Source organism: Myotis brandtii, unplaced genomic scaffold (genome assembly GCF_000412655.1).
Source record: "Myotis brandtii unplaced genomic scaffold, ASM41265v1 scaffold420, whole genome shotgun sequence".
In the NCBI taxonomy this organism is placed as follows: Eukaryota; Metazoa; Chordata; class Mammalia; order Chiroptera; family Vespertilionidae; genus Myotis; species Myotis brandtii.
The window spans coordinates 1568140-1587998 of record NW_005366109.1 but is presented as its reverse complement, the minus strand read 5'-3'; the positions used below and the strand labels follow the sequence as shown (position 1 = coordinate 1587998).

General features: G+C 40.4%; 1 protein-coding gene across 3 annotated transcripts in view; it reads left to right on the top strand.

Moving 5' to 3' along the window:
• Positions 1–19859, top strand: part of BTBD9 (BTB (POZ) domain containing 9) — a 433633-nt gene that overhangs the window by 79054 nt on the left and 334720 nt on the right. For all 3 annotated transcript variants that reach the window (XM_014545711.1, XM_014545709.1, XM_014545712.1), the window contains exon 6: positions 2245–2364. In XM_014545711.1, coding sequence (XP_014401197.1) covers positions 2245–2364 — 120 coding nt within the window. The remainder of the gene's footprint in view (positions 1–2244; positions 2365–19859) is intronic.

The window sequence follows — 19859 nt, the reverse complement described above, 5'->3', positions numbered from 1 at the left end:
AGGCCTCTATCCTATATAGTAAAAGGGTAATATGCAAACTGACCCTAACAGCAGAAGGACTGGGAATGACTGGTCACTATGACACACACTGACCACCAGGGGGCAGACTCTCAATGCAGGAGCTGCCCTCTGGTGGTCAGTGCACTCCCACATGACAGAGCTCTGCTCAGCCACAAGCCAGGCTGATGGCTGCCAGTACAGCGGTGGTGGTGGGAGCCTCTCCTGCCTCCTCAGCAGTGCTAAGGATGTCTGACTGCAGCTTAGGTCTACTCCCTGCTGGCAAGTGGACATCCCCGAGGGCTGCTGGGCTGCCAGAGGGATGTCTGATTGCCATCTTAGGCCTGATTCCCCGGGGAGCGGGCCTAAGCCAGCAGGTGGTCATCCCCTGAGGGGTCTCAGACTGCGAGAGGGCACAGGCCGGGCTGAGGGACCTCCCTTCTCCCCCGAGTGCACAAATTTTTGTGCACCGGGCCTCTAGTAGTATAATAATAATAACATATAGCACTTTCATTACTGTTATGTAGTATGCACTGTTATAAAAGCTTTACATATTCTCATTAGTATAAAAATAATAAAATAAAACCTGAGTATGTTGAAACTGAAAGTAGTTGTCATTGTTTCCATGATGTTAAATATTTATAGGCCACTTGGTTTTACTATTTGCGTCACATTCACGGGGGACTTAAGTTTACCACATAGCCATTCTTTTCTCACAGAGGTTGTTATCATTCTAAGCAAAGGTGAAAAATTCAGAATCTTAACCAAAAATGATTCTGACATGTGTTGTAAAATTATATCCTGCATTTCTGATAACCCAGAGAGGTTCAATAAAAGGTTATAACCAGTTTGAGACTGAGCGATAAAATGAATGGGAGGGAGAGGACAGCAGAAAATGAGGGATGACAAAATAAGCTGACCTTTTCTGGTCACAACTGTTGGTTGCAGGCTGACATTTATGGTCACCTAAATCTTCCCAGATTGTTCCTGTTGATATTACAGAACAAGTAATAACTGCATCTCAAATTTAAATTTGGCTCATGACAGGGGAATATAGATTTGTTCAATCTGGGACTAGCATGCAGTGGTTCGGTGTAGCTGACTAAGGGAGGGTGATAGGCTATTTTCATTACTGCCAGGTTATTAGCTGCCAAATTTTAAGTTGTACCCAAAAGAAACATGTATTATCTCTTCACCCAGGTCATTTATTTTTCTGCTGGCTGCACGTATGTGTGGGATGGTAGGAGGCTGGGAGGGAGTGGGAGATCAGCTGGCCTCTGTGGAGAAACACTCCAGTTGGCTTTCCTCCTGAGAGTGCAGGGCTGAGCTCCCAGGCCGGGAAGGTAGAAGGAGAAGGCACACCTAACTTCTATGTTCTGTCCTGTCTTTGTCAGGGCCTTATTAATCTGCAAATATGGTGTGAGCAGGCCATCCTGGCTCTGTTTGAAAAGGAACAAATGTCTTCCATGCATATGTGTTAAGCACTGTGCTAGAGCCTGGGTATATGGAAATACATATGGCATGATCTTTGTTCTTAAGCAGCTTGTGATCTACTAAAGTAGACATACATGCTGAGAGAGAATTTTAGTACATTGTGGTGAATGCTATAATAGAGGATCTATATAGATTTCATCATTATCCACATTTGATTATTATGTAGAAAATGTAATTTGTGAAGATGGTGTTTTTTTGTGACTGTTAATGTTTTATTAAAGTACTAGAGGCCTGGTGCACAGATTCGTGCACCCGTGGGGTCCCTCGGCCTGGCCTGCAGGAATCTGTCTGACATCCCCCGAGGGGGCCCGGGTTGTGAGAGGGCATAAGCCAGGCCGAGGGACCCCACTGGTGCACGAATCCATGCACCAGGCCTCTAGTATGCATAGAAAATATTTTGTTAATACTCTTCCTGCTTTCCCCCCTTCCCCCTCCCCCCTTTCCTCTGAGATTCATTAGTCTGTTCCATGTTCCATGCCTGTGTGTTGAGCATCTGCCCACGGTGGTCAATGTGCATCATAGCTACCAGTCGAACGGTCACTTAGGCTTTTATATATGTAGATAACTCTGTATTGTTATTTTACTTATTTTATTGTTTAATTTTTAATTTAATTTTTAAAATTTTATCTTTATTGTTGAAAGTATTATAGACATCTCCCTTTCCCCCCCATTGACCTCTCCATCCTGCTCTTGCCCTTTGTATTGTTATTTTAATATGGTCCTTTTTTCTGCCTTTTTTCCCTTGACTCATAGGTCTTATTCATACTTCATTGAAGTGTCCATGGATGAACTTGATTGGATCAGAGTGATTGATCATTCACAGTATCTGTGTCGTTCTTGGCAAAAGTTATATTTTCCAGCCCGTGTCTGCAGGTTAGTTCTCATGTATAATAAATGATTTTGTTGTTTATTCAAGGAGATTTGGACTTTGACAAGAAACAGATTACATTTTTGGTCTTATAGAAGAGTTTTTTAGAGTATCAGCTAACAAATACATCCCAACAAAACCTTAGAGAAACTATGGAAAATTAGGCATTTAATATTTAGAGTGTGCTGTGGAACTGTTTATCCAAAGTATTTTGTACTGTTTTTATGTAGTAGACATATAAAGGAATATGAAGGGACAGGAACACTGAGGAGTGGAAATACTTTCTGAACTGCATGCTTTACCTTGAAAGCAGTTATTGTTAGGCGGTACATTCTTCCCACAGAAGCCATGAGAGTGTTTCTGGAGACTTCTCTGGCAGTCCTCAGGGCACAAGGAGATTTTTTGATGCCATTGTGCATATTCTGAATATCTGTGTTCTTTTTCTAGGTCAGTGAATATCCATGGCATTTGACAGAGTCAGTGTTTCTAGTGGGGCTGGGCTTGGGGCAAGGGAGGCTCAGCTGGTGGGGCTCCAGGCTCCCAACCTCCCTTCCTCAGAGCACCTTAGCTTGTATTGTTGTGATGTGTTGCAGTCCATGTTAGTTTGTCTTAAAAAGTACTGATAAATTACTGTCCTAATATTTCATATTCTTTCTTTAGGTATAAGCTGTATTTTAAACTTTTAAAAATGAAATTCTGTAAAACCTAAACGAATAATGAAATTGGGAGTTGAGAAAAGTGGTTAAAGATTCCCCAAGTTGTGTTGTTTCTGTTATAATTTTCCCCTTGGAAATTGCCTTCAGATATTCTTTACCTTAGAGTCAAAGGATCAAAGGCAGGTTCATTTGGTGTGGAGAGGCAAGAGAAGGGAAGGGATATCAAAGGTGTAAACTAGGCTGAATGTGGAGCTGACCCCTTACCCAATTCCCTCCTCACTCTCACCTGTAACCTCGATTGACCTTCCATTGTGGCTGATTCAGAGCAGGTGGATGCCCCACAGCACTTACTCTCTTGGTCTGAAGACACTCTTGTACTTATTAAACTCATGACCTGTCAAAATCAGGCTGAATTCTCACTTCCACCACAGGAACTCACAAAACCTTTCAGCCTCTGGTATAGTGAAGAATGTTGCCTACATTTTTTTTATTATAGTATGACCAGACACAATATTGTTATTCAGGGATCCTCTTATGTGAAAATGAAGAAAATCAATTTCATTTCCCCAAAGGGGGACTAAAGTGTCTAAGATCTGGCAGTTGCTCTTTTATCAGAGGAGTTTTGAATGGATTAAAATGAGAGGGACAAGAAATTGAGTGAAGATTCTATATCTCAGAGCTGCCTAGGGATACTTCGAGAGTGACAGAGGGGCCCTGATGTGGGGGACATGATCGAGTCTGCATCGACTCAGTTTATTACTATTGTATTGGATTAAAAAATAAGCAGTATAACAGCCAAAGCGTCTGATGTGCACCGAAGGACCGGGTGCTTGTATTTAATTTGAAATCGTAGGAACATGACTCCCAGAACAAATCATGGTGAATATAAAACCAGTCATGACAGAGTCTGTGTACTTTACCCATCTTAAAACATGCCCTCAGTTATGGTCTCTGGCTTTTAGAAAATATACTTTTCTTTATTTATCAATGGGCATTAGTTATGCTCCCCTTTCCTTACTTTGTCTCTCCTGGGTGGCCTTGCCTTTGTTGGTGTAACTTTTATACGTGTAGAGCCTGGCCATATTCGTGATGCTAGTTTTTGTCTTCGTATAGCTGGCTCCCAACTCTGGTCAAGAAAAACTGAGACAAAGTGGTTTAGAGAAAGTGTTAACAAGAAAAGGAAGGAACCTTGATATTATATTTGTTTAAAAAATTTAAATATATTTATAATTACTTTAACATTATGTTAATTACTAAATTCCGTGATAAACTCTGTCTTTTGTAATGTTTGGAATTTTGGTAGTATTTAAAAATGAACCTAAGAATAAGTCCCTATTGATTATTCAAGGATGTCTTATACTTGGTGCTTCTTATCTTCACAGTCATTTATTGACTACCTAAACAATGTGCTAAATACACTTCTTCTAGCTTCACTAGGAACATATAAATTCTTTATTTCTTTAGCATATCAGTATTCTGTTTGCATTATGTCAGTTAAAATGCTCATTTGTAACATTTGCATGTCACCTTTATTCTTCAGTGTCCTTCATATGTTTGTCTTGCCTCTGATACTAAAATTACAAGCTTTTGGAATCGAGTATACCTTCTAATCTTTTAGCATTCTTACACAGTACTCAGGTTATGACCTTGTGTGCAGTAGGTACTCTATAAATGTTACCACAGGATTTATGGGGTCAGGGCACTGACTGGGTAATGAAGAGAGATTGCTTTAACGTTGATATGTATATATTTTCATTGGTACTTTTAATCCATGTGTTCGTTAAAATGCACATCACGGCTGGAAAACTCTCTGGAGTGGCAAGTGGTTTTGTACTGTTTGCAAAGGCTACTTTCTGTTTTTTTCTTTAGAAAACTGAATTTTGAGTTTAATCCCAGAAGCTATGAGTGTCATGTATTGATGAAAGAGTACATCAAATATATTCACAAAAGGAGAGGTGCTCTGTGAACTGGGGAGTGTGAGATTACCCAGCCCTCTCTGAATCCAGGCTGGACTGCATGCAAATTGGCATTTTGTAGTGGAAAAACCATGGGCTATGGAGTTAGAGAGCTCTTCTCAAATCCTGGTTTCATCTAATACTGGCATTGTGCTCTTAGAAAAGTTGTGCCTTTCTGAGCACTCGTTTCTATACCAGTAAAAAAAAATCAGGAATAGCCCTGGTCAGTGATTCTCAGTGGTTAGAGTGTCAGCCTGTGCACTTAAGTGTCTCAGGTTTGATTTCCTGTCAAGGGCATGTACCTGGGTTTCAGGTTTGATCCCCAGCCCTGGTTGGGGCACATTCGGGAGGTAACCAATCATGCGTCTCTCACATCAATGTTTCTCTCTCTCTCTCTCCCTCCTCCTCCTCCTCCCCTCTCTCCTCCCCTCCATTCCACTCTCTCTAAAATAAAAATCAATGGAAAAAATATCCTCAGGTGAGGATTAAGAACAAAACACACACACACACACACCAAGAATAGCCACACCCTTTATGGGTTCTGTTGTGGAGGGTTAGATGGCATAGCACATATATGAGTACTGTGCACAGTGCCTGGCCCAAAATAGGCTCAGTAAATAGTTGTTTTTATTACTAATTTTTAAAAAATTATTTTTCTCATTTCTAAGACTCTCAACTGGTGTTTGACCTTCAGAGAAAGGAACCATCCCTACCATCCTCTTTGGCCATGGTGGCTCTCACTGCAAGGAAATTTTTCATTACCTCAGGAGCCTAGTTGGTTCAGCACTTTTCTATTGCCAGTCCATGTTTAGTAATCCAAAACATACATTAAATGGGTCTCTTTATCTGTTTTAAAAAATTATATCAATCTTTTTTTTTTTTTTTAATTCTCACCCAAGGACATGTTTTTATTGGTTTCAGAGAGAGAGGAGAGAAGGAGGGAGAGAGAGAGAAACATTGACGTGAAAGAGAAACATTGATCAATTGCCTCCCATGTGCACCCCAACAGGGGTTTGAACCTGCAGCTTGGGTATGTACCCTAACCAGGAATCAAACCTACGACTTTTCAATGTACGGGACAATGCTCTAACCAACTGAGCCACACTGGCCAGGGCGGGTTTTTAACTTCATAACCTGCCCATTTGTATGTTTCCAGCAGTTTTCAAATATTTTGGTTTTGGTAAAGCATTTCTTATTCTGATAAAATATATATAACATAAAATTTTCTATCCATATATTTTGTGGAATGTAATTCAGTCTGTATTTCACCTCACCAAGGTAGTAGACGTTATCTAGTGACAAAGCCAGAGTTATGGTGCCAACCATAACAGTGAATGGAAGGAAATTAACTGCTCTGTCTTTCTTGGTCTTTTTTAGGTACTCATTTGGCTATGCACTGCTGTATGTAGCCAAAAACTTAAACTAATAACTACCCACCCCACCAACCCCCAATTGGAGGTGCAGAAAAGTGACTTGTCAGTTTCGTTAGAATTTCTCATATATACTCAGAACCATGTAATGTCTTATCAGCTTTCTCTTTCTCAGGAAAAGGCAATTTCTGCTTTAACCATAAATTCTCTAACCTTCAAATTGTCTTCTTGGCTATCTAGTAAGCTCTCATCAAGTACTCCCATAGCTTTCTTAGATGATGGAGTCTAGGACCAAACAAAAACACTAATAAGGAATGGCAAATATTGAGTACCCTGGGGGATTTTACATTTTTTTCTGGTTGTCTCTCAACATGACACTGGTAATTTGGCAGCCGTATAATGTTGCTGAAATATGAGAAGACTCGAAACATAGGTGTGAAGGGTAGAGATAGATTTCAGAGCCTGTATATGGCTGGTAGGTGGAATTACAAAAAAAGTGATCTTGGTATAAAACCGGGGAGTTGAGGGAGAGGAACAGCAGGCCTAAAAACAAGGTCCTCAAGGATATACCTGTTGAGAGAGGGAAGAAAAGAGTAGATGGCAGACACGTTTGCTGCAGGGCTGCAGGTTAGAGGAGAGCCAGGAGGAGCACAGCTTACTGAAGACAAGGCCAGCAGGGTGTCGAGAAGATGCAGCTCCATAATTAAAACATGGCACAGGGGGGACGCCCAGGGAACACAAAACTGGACTTTCTTCTTTCTTTCCTTCTGTTTTTAATTCTCAAAGTGGAAGTGTCTTTTCTATGACATTTTAATTATAAAATTAAAATGTAGTACATATTTTAAAAATTGATAAAGCTTGCTATCTGATAAGGCCATACCCAGTTTCCACCAATAGCACATAAAAACGCCTCTGCTCCGAAACTGCACCAGTGCAGGCATCATCAACATTTTGCCAATATGATTTATGATTTGTCAAAAAAGGTCTTACTTTAATTTGGATTTCTTTTATCGCTGAAGTGGAATATCTTTTATTACTGGCCATTTGTTATTTCTCATTTATGAAAAGTCTACTTTTATCTTCTGCATATTTTACTTCTTGGGTAATTATCTTTTTTTTGGCTGGTGAGAACCTAATATTGGTGTATAGATATATGTTATGTATAATGTCATATATATGTGTATACATATATACATATATGTGTATATGTATATGTGACATTATCCTCTTGCCTGTCATGTTTTACAGTTTATTAGTTTTTTTGTGTTTTATTGGTACCTTTTGCCATATAGAATTTTACTTTTTAAAAAACGTGGCTGGTGCTGCTCAATGTTTAGAGAGTTGGCCCATGCACCAAAGGGTCTCAAGTTCGAATTCCAGTCAAGGGCATGTACCTGGGTTGCAGGTTCATTCCTGGCCCTGGCTGGGGCATATGGGGGAGGCAACCAATGGATATCTCTCTCTTGCATCTATGTGTTTCCCTCCCTCCTTCCCTCCGTCGCTCCTTCTCACTCTCTTTAAAAAAAATCAATGGAAAAATATCCTCTGGTAAGGATTAACCAAAAACAAAGGGTGATCAATCTGTCAGTCATTTTTATGATTTTCATTGGTCTGATATCATGTTTAGAAAGTTGTTCCTCACTTCCAACATTAAAGATTTCTATATTTTTATAAATATTTTCCTACTACTTGGTATTTTTATATGTAAATATTTAATCCGGCTAGAATATTTTTTTTGTGTATATTTTTGGGCAGAGATAGTCAGTTGGCTAAGACTATTAATCATTCCTTACCACACTAATGTGAGTAGCCATATTCATCATGTACTAAGTTCTAGCATATATTCTGCTCTGTTCCATTGATTTTGTTGACTGTTGCTCAAAGTGTTTTAATTATTGTAGTTTCCCTTCCTTCTTTTTTTTTCTTTTCTTACAATTAGAAATTATAATGTGACAAATGTGTCATGGAAAAAAGAAAGGGTGTTATAGAGCATCTGTCCGCCTGTCTTCTGGTCTCAGTGGTCACATTAGAGGACATAAATGATGATAAACATCTCACTAGAATGGTTCTGCTCTAATTTATAAGAAGAAATTTAGGTGTGATTCACCAGCTAAGGAACTAGATTTTTCTTCATTTATACATCTGTTTATTTATTCACCACTCACTCATTTCACAAATAAGCTCCTAGTTTGTATTTGCATTATATTTGATATTGAGGCCATGGCACTGAAAAGGCCATGGCACTGAAAAGGTTTCTGCTCTCAGGGAATTTGGAAGAAACAGATAAACTAATAGTAAGAACACATCACATAATTATGAGTGTTGTGAAGATGGTATTGTGATAGTGACCAGGGTCAAGGGGTACAGGGTGGTTATTTTAAATAGGTGTTCATGGAAACCTCAAAAGGAGAGGTGGTTTTGCTCACCTGGGGATATGTTTAGAGAGAGGAAGGGAGGGAAGGAGGGAGGGAGGGAGGGAGAGAGAGAGAGAGAGAGAGAGAGAGAGAGAGAGAGAACGAGAGAGCACACAGGTATGTTCCCTGAGCAGAAATCAAACCCCGCACCAAATTTGTGCGGACGACACTCCAACCAACTGAGCCACCTGGCCAGGGCGAGAAGTGGTTGTTTTAAGCTGAGATGAAGTGAGTGATATTCCCTGGTCATTATTTTAGATATTTAGGTTTTCTTTGGTGTACCTTTAATATTTTTCAGGGATATCTGGTGTACTGTAGGAGGCCTCATTAGATGAATACTAAAACTGTACTGTTTTTGGTATTGGGCACTTTAATCTCTTTTATTGCTACCATATATTTCAGGTCCCTCCTCATCCCTGCCATCATTAGATGCAGCATAACTTTTTTTTTTTTAACCTACACAGTGCTATAGATCTACAAGACATAAAATAAATGAGAAAAATAAACGTTCCTATTGATGGCAACATTCTTTCTCTACCATATTAACATTGTACAAAAGCATGTGTGTCTTTTTTCTCCTCCCCCTACCCCATAACTGGGCACTGATATATTCGTTTTCTTTAAAAGGCAGGCATTTTTACATTACTCAGTGGTTTACTAGGATGCTTTAGCTTTAGAATCACAGCTAGAATTATGCTGAGCCTTTACTTTCTTTATATGATTGACATCTTCAGAATTCAAGAAATAGCTTATTCAGGTGTAAGTAAAAAAACAATTTAAAAAAGTAACCATTTTAGTTTATACTTAGTTTGAATTGTCTTTGTACCTACAACTTTGATACCATAATTGAACTGGTACAGAAAATGAAAAGCAGAATGTAGCCACATGGTGTCACTATATCATTACAATTTTACTTGGGGCCAAAGAGAGGCTGAAATTGCCTTTTTTATAAAACCGTATTTAAATATAAATTGTTCTGAAGTCTGTGGTTTGTGAAATAACATGTGACACTGTTTGTACCATTTAAGCCTTTCTACTCATGGAGCATTAATTATGCCCAAAGTCCGTAGGTGTACATTTAGTGCCAGCCCGCTCTTGACTTGCCATGTGTACTGTATAGCGGATATGTGGCTGCTGTAATACAGTTATTCAGTTTCATGCAAATACTTAAAAAATCTTCCTTCAGAATTTTGAAATAAACATGAGTAACTCAACTCAAAGGAGACAGATCCATTAAATATTTTTAAGGAATTGGAAAGCAAAAGAAAGGAGGAATGAGGAAGAGAGAGAGGGCTATTGGACCTCAGGAGAGAGACAGGGAGGAAACAGTGTAACACTTACTGGCATCTGCTATGGGCCGGACACATATTGTTACCTTATATAATTCTTATAGTAGCTCTAGGAGAAAAATACCACTAACTACCTTATTTTTACAAATGAGGACATTGAGCTCTAGAGAAACTAAATTTGCAGGTCTGTCTGAATACACAGTTAACACCACAGTCTTACATTGCCTATGCAGGATATGAGATTAAAAAAATAGCTCTGCTTTGGAGTAGGAGGAAACTCAGAGCTCCGAAGAAGCCCCCACTGCCTCTTTGGCAGGAGCAGTTTCCAGGAATGCTGAGAGAAGGCCTGTGTGGCCATCCTCTGCTCATGCTGGTTGCAGCTGCCCAGAAGACCAGGATACTAATGCTGAGGATGATGAGGGTGATGATGAACAATTGAGGAAGTTTTTCTCTTTAAAATGCTCCAAAGGGAGTGTAGCAATCTTTTATCTAGGTCTGTTTTGTCAGTTTGTCAGTAGAGCTTTGAATTTTCTTGCCCCTTAGTTTCCCATAAGATCATTTTTAGATTTTATCATTATAGTGAACCTGATGTTCTTAACTCCTGGTTTTGCTTCAGCTGTGTTTAGAAACAAATTTCATATTATTATAAAATTTCTCTTCACAAGATCTCTTAATCTTGAATTGCTTTTTAAAAATTTATTGATTTGAGAAAGAGAGAGAAGCAGAAACATCAATTTGTTGTTCCACTTATTTATGCATTCATTGGTTTAGTCTTGTATGTGCCCTGTCTGGGGATCGAATCACAACTTTGGAATATAGGGATGATACCCTAATCAACTGAGCTGCCCAGCCAGGGCCTGCTTCTTTAGAGGAATTTTCTATTTATTATTTTCACCTAGAATCCTCTTATTAGGTCCCCCCCTCAAAAAAAAAATCCACTGTGTTTTGTATTCAGTAAGACCTTTGAAACATGGGTTTGTGCTTAAGTTATTCAGTCAAATCCAGGGTTTTTGTTTTATTATATTTTGTTTAAAGGGTAATAATAGCCCAGCTGGTGTGGTTTAGTGGTTGAGCATCGACCCATGAACCACGAGGTCACAGTTGGATTCCTGGTCAGGGCACATGCCTGGGTTGTGGGCTTGACCCCTTGTGGTGGGCTTGTAGGAGGCAGCTGATCGATGATTCTCTCTCATCATTGACGTTTCTATCTCTCTCTCCCTCTCCCTTCTTTGAAATCAATAAAAACATTTACCAAAAAATATAAAATAATAATAACATGTTGAGATTCTTTTGTGTGTAATGGAAGAATTAGAACATGAGAAAATAGAACAGGTTTGCCCTTTTGCTTTTTATTTTATAGTTTTAGAACATAAATTAGTGTCTTTCAATAAACCGACTGCATGAGATGAGGTTAGTAACACTAATGATCAGTTATTATTACCACAGATAACTGTTTGTTTTTCATTCTGGAAGAGCAAGAACTGTATTTGGTGGTGCTAACAGTTGCTTCCTAAACAGTTATATCCAGGATTAAGTTCTGATACTGCCTCCCTAGTTGACCATCAGATATCCTTTTTCTCATGCCTTTCCTTTCCTAAATGTTACTCAGTTATTTATAGGATTTATTCATTTAGACATTTGTTCAATAAGCATTTATTAACACCTGCTATATTGTAGGCACTTAGTTTAGTTGCCAGGCATAAAAGGATGAACAAGACAGTTGCTGCTCTCACGATACAATAGTAGTGATAACCTTCTAAAGACTGATAAAGTAAATTATGATAGGCGTAATAATAAGTGTATATATATAGAGGGGGAGAGAGAGAGAGAGAGGACATGTACTTAGGAGCAGCATAGTTATGGGGGACCCTATTGAAGAGAGGTTTTGAGCCGAGTCTTAAAGGACCAAGGGATTGAGCAGGCAAAATAAAGGAGAAAGGATGTGCGGTATGTGCAGGACATTTGCTGAAGGTAGAATTTGCACTGGATTTGACCAAATCTAAACTCCGCTCAAAGCTCTCCACCAACAGGTCTTTTTGCTTCTCTAGCTCATCTTTGATTCTTACTTAAAAGCCCTGTTTTGTCTCACTAGTCAATCACATCTATTTACTTGCTCATACCTCCTACCTATGTCCCTAAGCTCAGAGACTACATAAATGATAGTCCTTCCCTCTTTATGTGATCTTGTACAATTGTTTCTGGGTATCTGGGATTTGGTTTTAGTTAAAGCTATGTTTTTTTTGTAAACCTTTAACAAGATTAGAAGATTCCCTGTGAAGAGCTATAAATTAGGTTAATTTGCACAAATGTTATTCAGAGAATAGTAAAAATTCCTAAGAAGTGAAGAAAAAGTCCCTCTTTTAGAACCAGGATTTGAGTCCGTGTGTCTTTTGCTTAGAAAAATAATACATTTGTATAGGCACTTCATTATTGGATGTGTACATGCTGTGTGTAAGGAATTTAACAGTCGTGTATAACTACTGATACAGTTTTCCTGTTGGAGATCTCCTTTTGGAATCTTGTTTTGAGACTTCAGCTCTCCCACCTCTTGATTATGGAACTTAGGAAATCCTGAACCAGGAAGCCAGGTACTAAACTCCTGGGCAATAGAATACAAAGCCACCTGGGGCGCTAGGCTCCTTAATAAGAGCCAGGGGCCTTCAGCAGAGGGGACAGAAACAAAGGTGAGCTATGGGGCTCGGAGTAGGAACCTGGGAGTTAATGGAAATGGTTGGAAAGACTTTCCAGGACCTTCAGTACGGCTGCGGAGAGAGTAAGAACATGTTAGTGGAGTAAAGCTTCCCCGACTTTTCACTTTGGAAGATCGAGAAGAGGGAATGACAGCTAAATCCTGGAGGTCAAAAATACAAACAGACTTGGACACAGATTTATTTGTGAATTGCATAGTTATTTTCCAGTCCTGTTTGCTTTGGAAATGGTAATCTAAAGAAGGTATTGGTTAAGTAGTTGATATTCTCTTAGTGAAGAGTTAGACCTTTATATACTTAAATTGTATCCCACACTGCCTAGCAGTGATTGCTTTGACCTTTCATAGCATTTTTAGCTTGAATCATCCACTTTAGCCATTAATTACATACTATATCTTGTACACCTCTCTAATTATTTTGTGGTTCCTGGACCTTTTTTTGATAGTAGTTGCACATAAGGTAGCTTGTTGAATCTCTTTAGCCCTCTACTATCTCTCAATGCAGGTGCCTGGATAATAATTGATTTTTCCGGAAAAAATCCTTTTGACACTGCTATTTTTTCCCCCAGTGTTAGAAGGAGATACCAGGAAATAAGAAGATTTTATAATATTTCTTTCCACAGAAAATATGCTTAAAGAGAACTGTATGTACAAGTCCTGTGGTTAATAAAATCATTAGAGCTTTCTCAGTGATCATATGATCATATAAACACTACAAGTTCCCTACATCAGTGTTCCTTCTGTGGATACAAGGTTAGCTCAGAGGCGAGTGGACCAGAAATGAAGCCAGATTGCCTGGCAGCTGCCAGAAATTCTGGGCAGAGTGCCAGGCTTGGTTCACCTTCTAAAAATTCATCTCCCAGAATGAAAATAGAGGGCTCGATCTTTGCAAGGAGTGGTAGTAGCATGAGCTCTTGGACTTCCTTAGGCCCGAAGTGCTTTATTGATGCAAGGAAAGGGGGGGAACACATTACTGTGGACCAGTGGCTTTGACCTCATTTAAGAGTTGTAATATTTTCTTTAGCAGCTTACTTCATTATATTTCAAATTATAATTTCATAAGTTAATAATTGTTCTTTCAATTAATGTGGGTCATATATACACATGAATATGTTCTGCCTGATAGGAAGCTGTAGGTTTAATTTCTAATAGTCATAGAAATTCTATGCACATTATGAAGCTATTAGGATGTAACAGCTGTTTTAGTTCATTTCACCCTGCAAAAGAAATGTGATATAGACTAAAATGATCAGTAATTATGTATTTTGAAAGCTAAACCGCCAGTTATAGAAAGTGCTAATTTACACATTAGATACTGATAAAATACAGGATGCTATGAGTTTCAAAGTTAGTGTTATCTTCTGCCTAAGACTATGAAAGAGAATCTGTGCCAAAAGACATTTTCTCTCTTTGAAGTCCTCGTTTGCATTGCCTATTGTAATTTTGAAGTTGCAAATCAACAGATATGAAGAAGTGCTTGATATTTTTCTAAAGAAAAAAAAATTATAAGGCCTGTTAGAAGGAGTAGGATCTAGAAGGATTTTATTTTATTTCTGTTGATCAGTGCTTGCCATCTGCCTTCCGCTTAATGTTGTAGAAGCATGCCTGCGTTTCCCAGTTCTGAACAGATGATGTGCATGGTTTGTTGAGATATATGTATATTCTGGATGTGTGTGTGTATATATACCTACAGTGCTTAAAATCACACTTGAAGTGCAAAACAGATAATGAGTCTCCATTTCTGGCTAATTTGCATATTCAGCTCTTGCACACAAAAGACTACAATGACACTGATTTTCTTTTCTACTTTAGAATCGGCACTAACCAGCTGTCAACAAATATTTTGATTAAACACTTTTCTTTATTGGGGAACTTTGGGGCACATTCTTTGTATAAACGTAGTGTTTTCTTTGATTTCAAGGGACATATTTTCAGTATGATTCATGGTGCATCACACCGGTAAGCTGTCATGCACAAAAATATATTTTTCTCTGTAAACTTCCTTTTTACCATTGATTTCTCTAGGGCAAAAATATGGCTCAGCACAGAATATTCCAACTCAAGATATTTGCCTGAAACAAAGGTAGTAAATAAACATATAAGCCTGCTTTAAATAAACTGAAAAATTTAAAGTATAGATTCATAAATCGGACTTTTCCAAGATATTTTTAAAGGTGATTTAATAGTTTCTCTAATACATTTAAAATATGATTTGACTACAGAAGTTGTTAATATTTTGACATAGACTCATCTAGTCTTCTGTGTAAGTATACATAAACATTTTATTTACAAAAAAGGTATTATATGGCACATAATATATTGAAAGCTTTATTTTGACATAGACTCATCTAGTCTTCTGTGTAAGTATACATAAACATTTTATTTACAAAAAAGATACATGGCACATACTATATTGAAAGCTTGCATACACACACACACGCACACACACACACACACACACATACTCTTATATTCATGTGGATGTTTTTCCATGTCAGTACATATATATTTGTTTTATCTTTTTTTAACAATAGCAGAATATTCTAATGTACTATTGTTTACCTCACTAGTTTCCTGTTGAGGAACTTTTAGGATGTTTCCAGTTTTGCTATAGAACAGTGTAGTCTTTGCACACTTTCCTGATGATCTCATCACATCAGCAGAGTAAAAGATATGATCATCTTAAAGTATGAAATGTAGCGATAAAAGCCATGCAAAATCATTGTACCAGCTTCCTTTTACCAGCAGTATATGATAGTACCTATTTCCCCACATCCTTATCAACAATGGGTATTACCATTTTTTAATCTTTTGTCAAACTGACAGGCAAGCCATGATTTCTCATTTGTTTTATTGTGCAGATTTTTTTTTATTCCTTGTAAAGTTAAGTGAGTATCTGCTTGTTGATAAGCATCCATATTTTCATAGAAAAGATGATATTCGAGTTAGCCTGAAAGGAATGGTTGAATTTTGACTGGGTGATTTTAGAGGGTTTTTCCATTGAGGTCATCTGGGAAAGTGGTTCTCAGTTGGGGGTGATTTTGCCACCCCAGGGACATTTAGCCCTGGCTGGAGACATTTTTGTAGTCACAGGTGAGGGGCAGGGTGGTACTGGCATCTAGGGAGGAGAAGCCAAAGATGCTGCTAAACATCCTACAATGTATAAGACAGCCTCCTACGACAAAGAATTATCTAGACTAAGTGTCAATAATGCCAAAGTTGAGAAACCCTGATTTAGGGGCAGGTTGCAGTAATTCCATAGGTGAAGGGGGCTTGAATTAGGATGTCTTTGCTTGAAATAGAGAAAAGAATAGCTGAGAAAGACATTGAAAAGGAAAAACAAGCCAAGCTTGGTGACTGATTGAATATGGAGGGAAAAAAGAATTGAGTCTTAAGAACTTCCAAGTTTGGAACCCAGGTGGCTGGAAATGGGATGACATGAGTGGACAGAAGTTGTGTGGGAGCCAGTTTGAAATAGTTGGAGAATTATTACTTAGAAGTACATAGTGACACTCTTTGCTGTTTCATTTGCTTTGTTTTTATATACTGAGGTTTTAATTTTACACTTGGTGCCAGGATTGTGTTGGATTTTGGATTACAAAATCTCTAACTGGTACCAAACCTTTATTTGATCTCAATTTCCTCTTTCTGAAATGTTCTTCTTTATCTCTACTACAGAAATCACATATATTTATTTAGAAAGATGAAATGCTATTTTCTCTGGGAAATCTTCCTTGATCTCCCCAAATGAAATAAAACTGCTTTTGTTTTTCATTTAGTAAACAAATACTATCAAACTCCTGTTACAGGATGGGCCCTGTGCTAGGTACTAGAGCTATGGTGGCGAGCTTTTAAACACACATCCCCTGCCTTGTGGAGTTTACAGCTTAGTAGGAGAGTCAGATATTGAACAAAATAACTACATGTAAAGGAAGAATTATAGGCTATGGTAAATGCAGAGAAAGAAAAACACAAGTGAGCATTAGTGGTATAAAGAAGAGTACAGTTTCAACTGGGCGAGCCAGAGAAGTTTTTAGGGAAGTGATATTTAAGTGGAGACCTAAGTGATGATTAGGAGTCATGGAGGCAAAGAAGAAAGGAGAAAGCATTTGGAGCAGACAGAAAGGAAAACCTGGAGGGAGAAAAGAACTTGGCCTGTTCAAAGAAATGAAAGGAAATTAGTGTGGTTGGAGAGTGGTGGTGAGAGTGGGGAGGTAGGTTGTTTAGGACTGGCAGAACCTATTAAAGAGAGGGTAGTCCTTCAAAAGTGCAGTCCCTGGGAAGGGTGTTACGCTAGGATGTGACGTGATCTGACTTGAAGTTTAAAGACCTGTTTCCTTTGTGGGGGATAGATTAGGTGGGTGAGAGTGGAAGCAGGGAGACCAGTTGGGAGGCCTTGCTATATACATAGTTCAGGAGGAATATGTTGGTTGCTTGTGTAAAGATGGTAGGTGAGCATGGATTTGAGGTATGTTCTTCAGCTTGTGAGACTTGTAAGGAATGTTGCTATATATACAGGCTTGGAGCAGATAAAGGAGGTCTGGGCTGAATTGGAGGAAGGTATTTGAAGCCAGAGGAATTAATTAGATTCGAAAGAGGTAGAATGTAGTAGAGCATAGAAAGAGGAAAAAAGGGGTGTTTAGAGCTGAGTCTGAGGTGCTGTAGAAGTTGATCAGGTAGAAGAGGAGAAGCCAACAAAGGAAGCGGGGAAGGAGCAGCCAATAAAGGAAGTGAGGACAAGCAGGAAAGTGTGGTTGCTGCAAGATCAAATAGGTGAGGAATGAGAAGTATCCATTGGCTTTGCATTGGCAACATAGAGGGCACGGTTCACCTTGGCAGTAGCAGTTTTACTGACATGGTGGAGTGGAAGCCAGATTACGGTTGGTTAGTACATTAAATGTGTAATCCTATCTAATAAAAGACAAAAAGGGTAATTAACCATACCTCTGCTATGCTTCCCATTGCAATAAGGAGGGAATATGCTAATTGACTGCCCTGCCCTCAAAGATGGTGGCACCCACAGCCAATAAGGAGGGAATATGCTAATTGACTGCCCTGCCCTCAAAGATGGTGGCACCCACAGCCAATAAGGAGGGAATATGCTAATTGACTGCCCTGCCCTCAAAGATGGTGGCACCCACAGCCAATAAGGAGGGAATATGCTAATTGACTGCCCTGCCCTCAAAGATGGTGGCACCCACAGCCAATAAGGAGGGAATATGCTAATTGACTGCCCTGCCCTCAAAGATGGTGGCACCCACAGCCAATAAGGAGGGAATATGCTAATTGACTGCCCTGCCCTCAAAGATGGTGGCACCCACAGCCAATAAGGAGGGAATATGCTAATTGACTGCCCTGCCCTCAAAGATGGTGGCACCCACAGCCAATAAGGAGGGAATATGCTAATTGACTGCCCTGCCCTCAAAGATGGTGGCACCCACAGCCAATAAGGAGGGAATATGCTAATTGACTGCCCTGCCCTCAAAGATGGTGGCACCCACAGCCAATAAGGAGGGAATATGCTAATTGACTGCCCTGCCCTCAAAGATGGTGGCACCCACAGCCAATAAGGAGGGAATATGCTAATTGACTGCCCTGCCCTCAAAGATGGTGGCACCCACAGCCAATAAGGAGGGAATATGCTAATTGACTGCCCTGCCCTCAAAGATGGTGGCACCCACAGCCAATAAGGAGGGAATATGCTAATTGACTGCCCTGCCCTCAAAGATGGTGGCACCCACAGCCAATAAGGAGGGAATATGCTAATTGACTGCCCTGCCCTCAAAGATGGTGGCACCCACAGCCAATAAGGAGGGAATATGCTAATTGACTGCCCTGCCCTCAAAGATGGTGGCACCCACAGCCAATAAGGAGGGAATATGCTAATTGACTGCCCTGCCCTCAAAGATGGTGGCACCCACAGCCAATAAGGAGGGAATATGCTAATTGACTGCCCTGCCCTCAAAGATGGTGGCACCCACAGCCAATAAGGAGGGAATATGCTAATTGACTGCCCTGCCCTCAAAGATGGTGGCACCCACAGCCAATAAGGAGGGAATATGCTAATTGACTGCCCTGCCCTCAAAGATGGTGGCACCCACAGCCAATAAGGAGGGAATATGCTAATTGACTGCCCTGCCCTCAAAGATGGTGGCACCCACAGCCAATAAGGAGGGAATATGCTAATTGACTGCCCTGCCCTCAAAGATGGTGGCACCCACAGCCAATAAGGAGGGAATATGCTAATTGACTGCCCTGCCCTCAAAGATGGTGGCACCCACAGCCAATAAGGAGGGAATATGCTAATTGACTGCCCTGCCCTCAAAGTTGGTGGCACCCACAGCCAATAAGGAGGGAATATGCTAATTGACTGCCCTGCCCTCAAAGTTGGTGGCACCCACAGCCAATAAGGAGGGAATATGCTAATTGACTGCCCTGCCCTCAAAGATGGTGGCACCCACAGCCAATAAGGAGGGAATATGCTAATTGACTGCCCTGCCCTCAAAGTTGGTGGCACCCACAGCCAATAAGGAGGGAATATGCTAATTGACTGCCCCGCCCTTGAAGATGGCGGAGCCCACAGTCACAAGATGGCTGGCAGGGGAGCGAAGTTGTGGGCGATCAGGCCAGCAGGGGAGAGTTAGGGGCTCAGGCCAGCAGGGGAGGGCAGTTAGGGGCAATCAGGCCAGCAGGGGAGGGCATTTGGGGGCGACCAGGCCAGCAGGGGAGGGCAGTTGGGGGGGACCAAGCCTGCAGGGGAGGGCAGTTGGGGGCGACCAGACCGGGAGGAGAGGACAGTTGGGGGCAATTGGGCCAGCAGGGGAGCAGTTAGGGGTTGATCAGGCTGGCAGGGGAGCGGTTAGGGGGTGATCAGGCTGGCAGGGGAGTGGTTAGGGGCAATCAGGCAGGCAGGCAGACAGGCAATTGTTTGGGAGCCAGCAGTCCTGGATTGTGAGAGGGATGTCTGACTGCCGGTTTAGGCCCGATCCCACACGGGTCTAAATCGGCAGTCGGACATCCCTTGAGGGGTCCCAGATAGGAGAGGGTGCAGGCTGGGCTGAGGGACACCGCGCCCCCCACCCCTCCAGTGCACGAATTGCATGCACCGG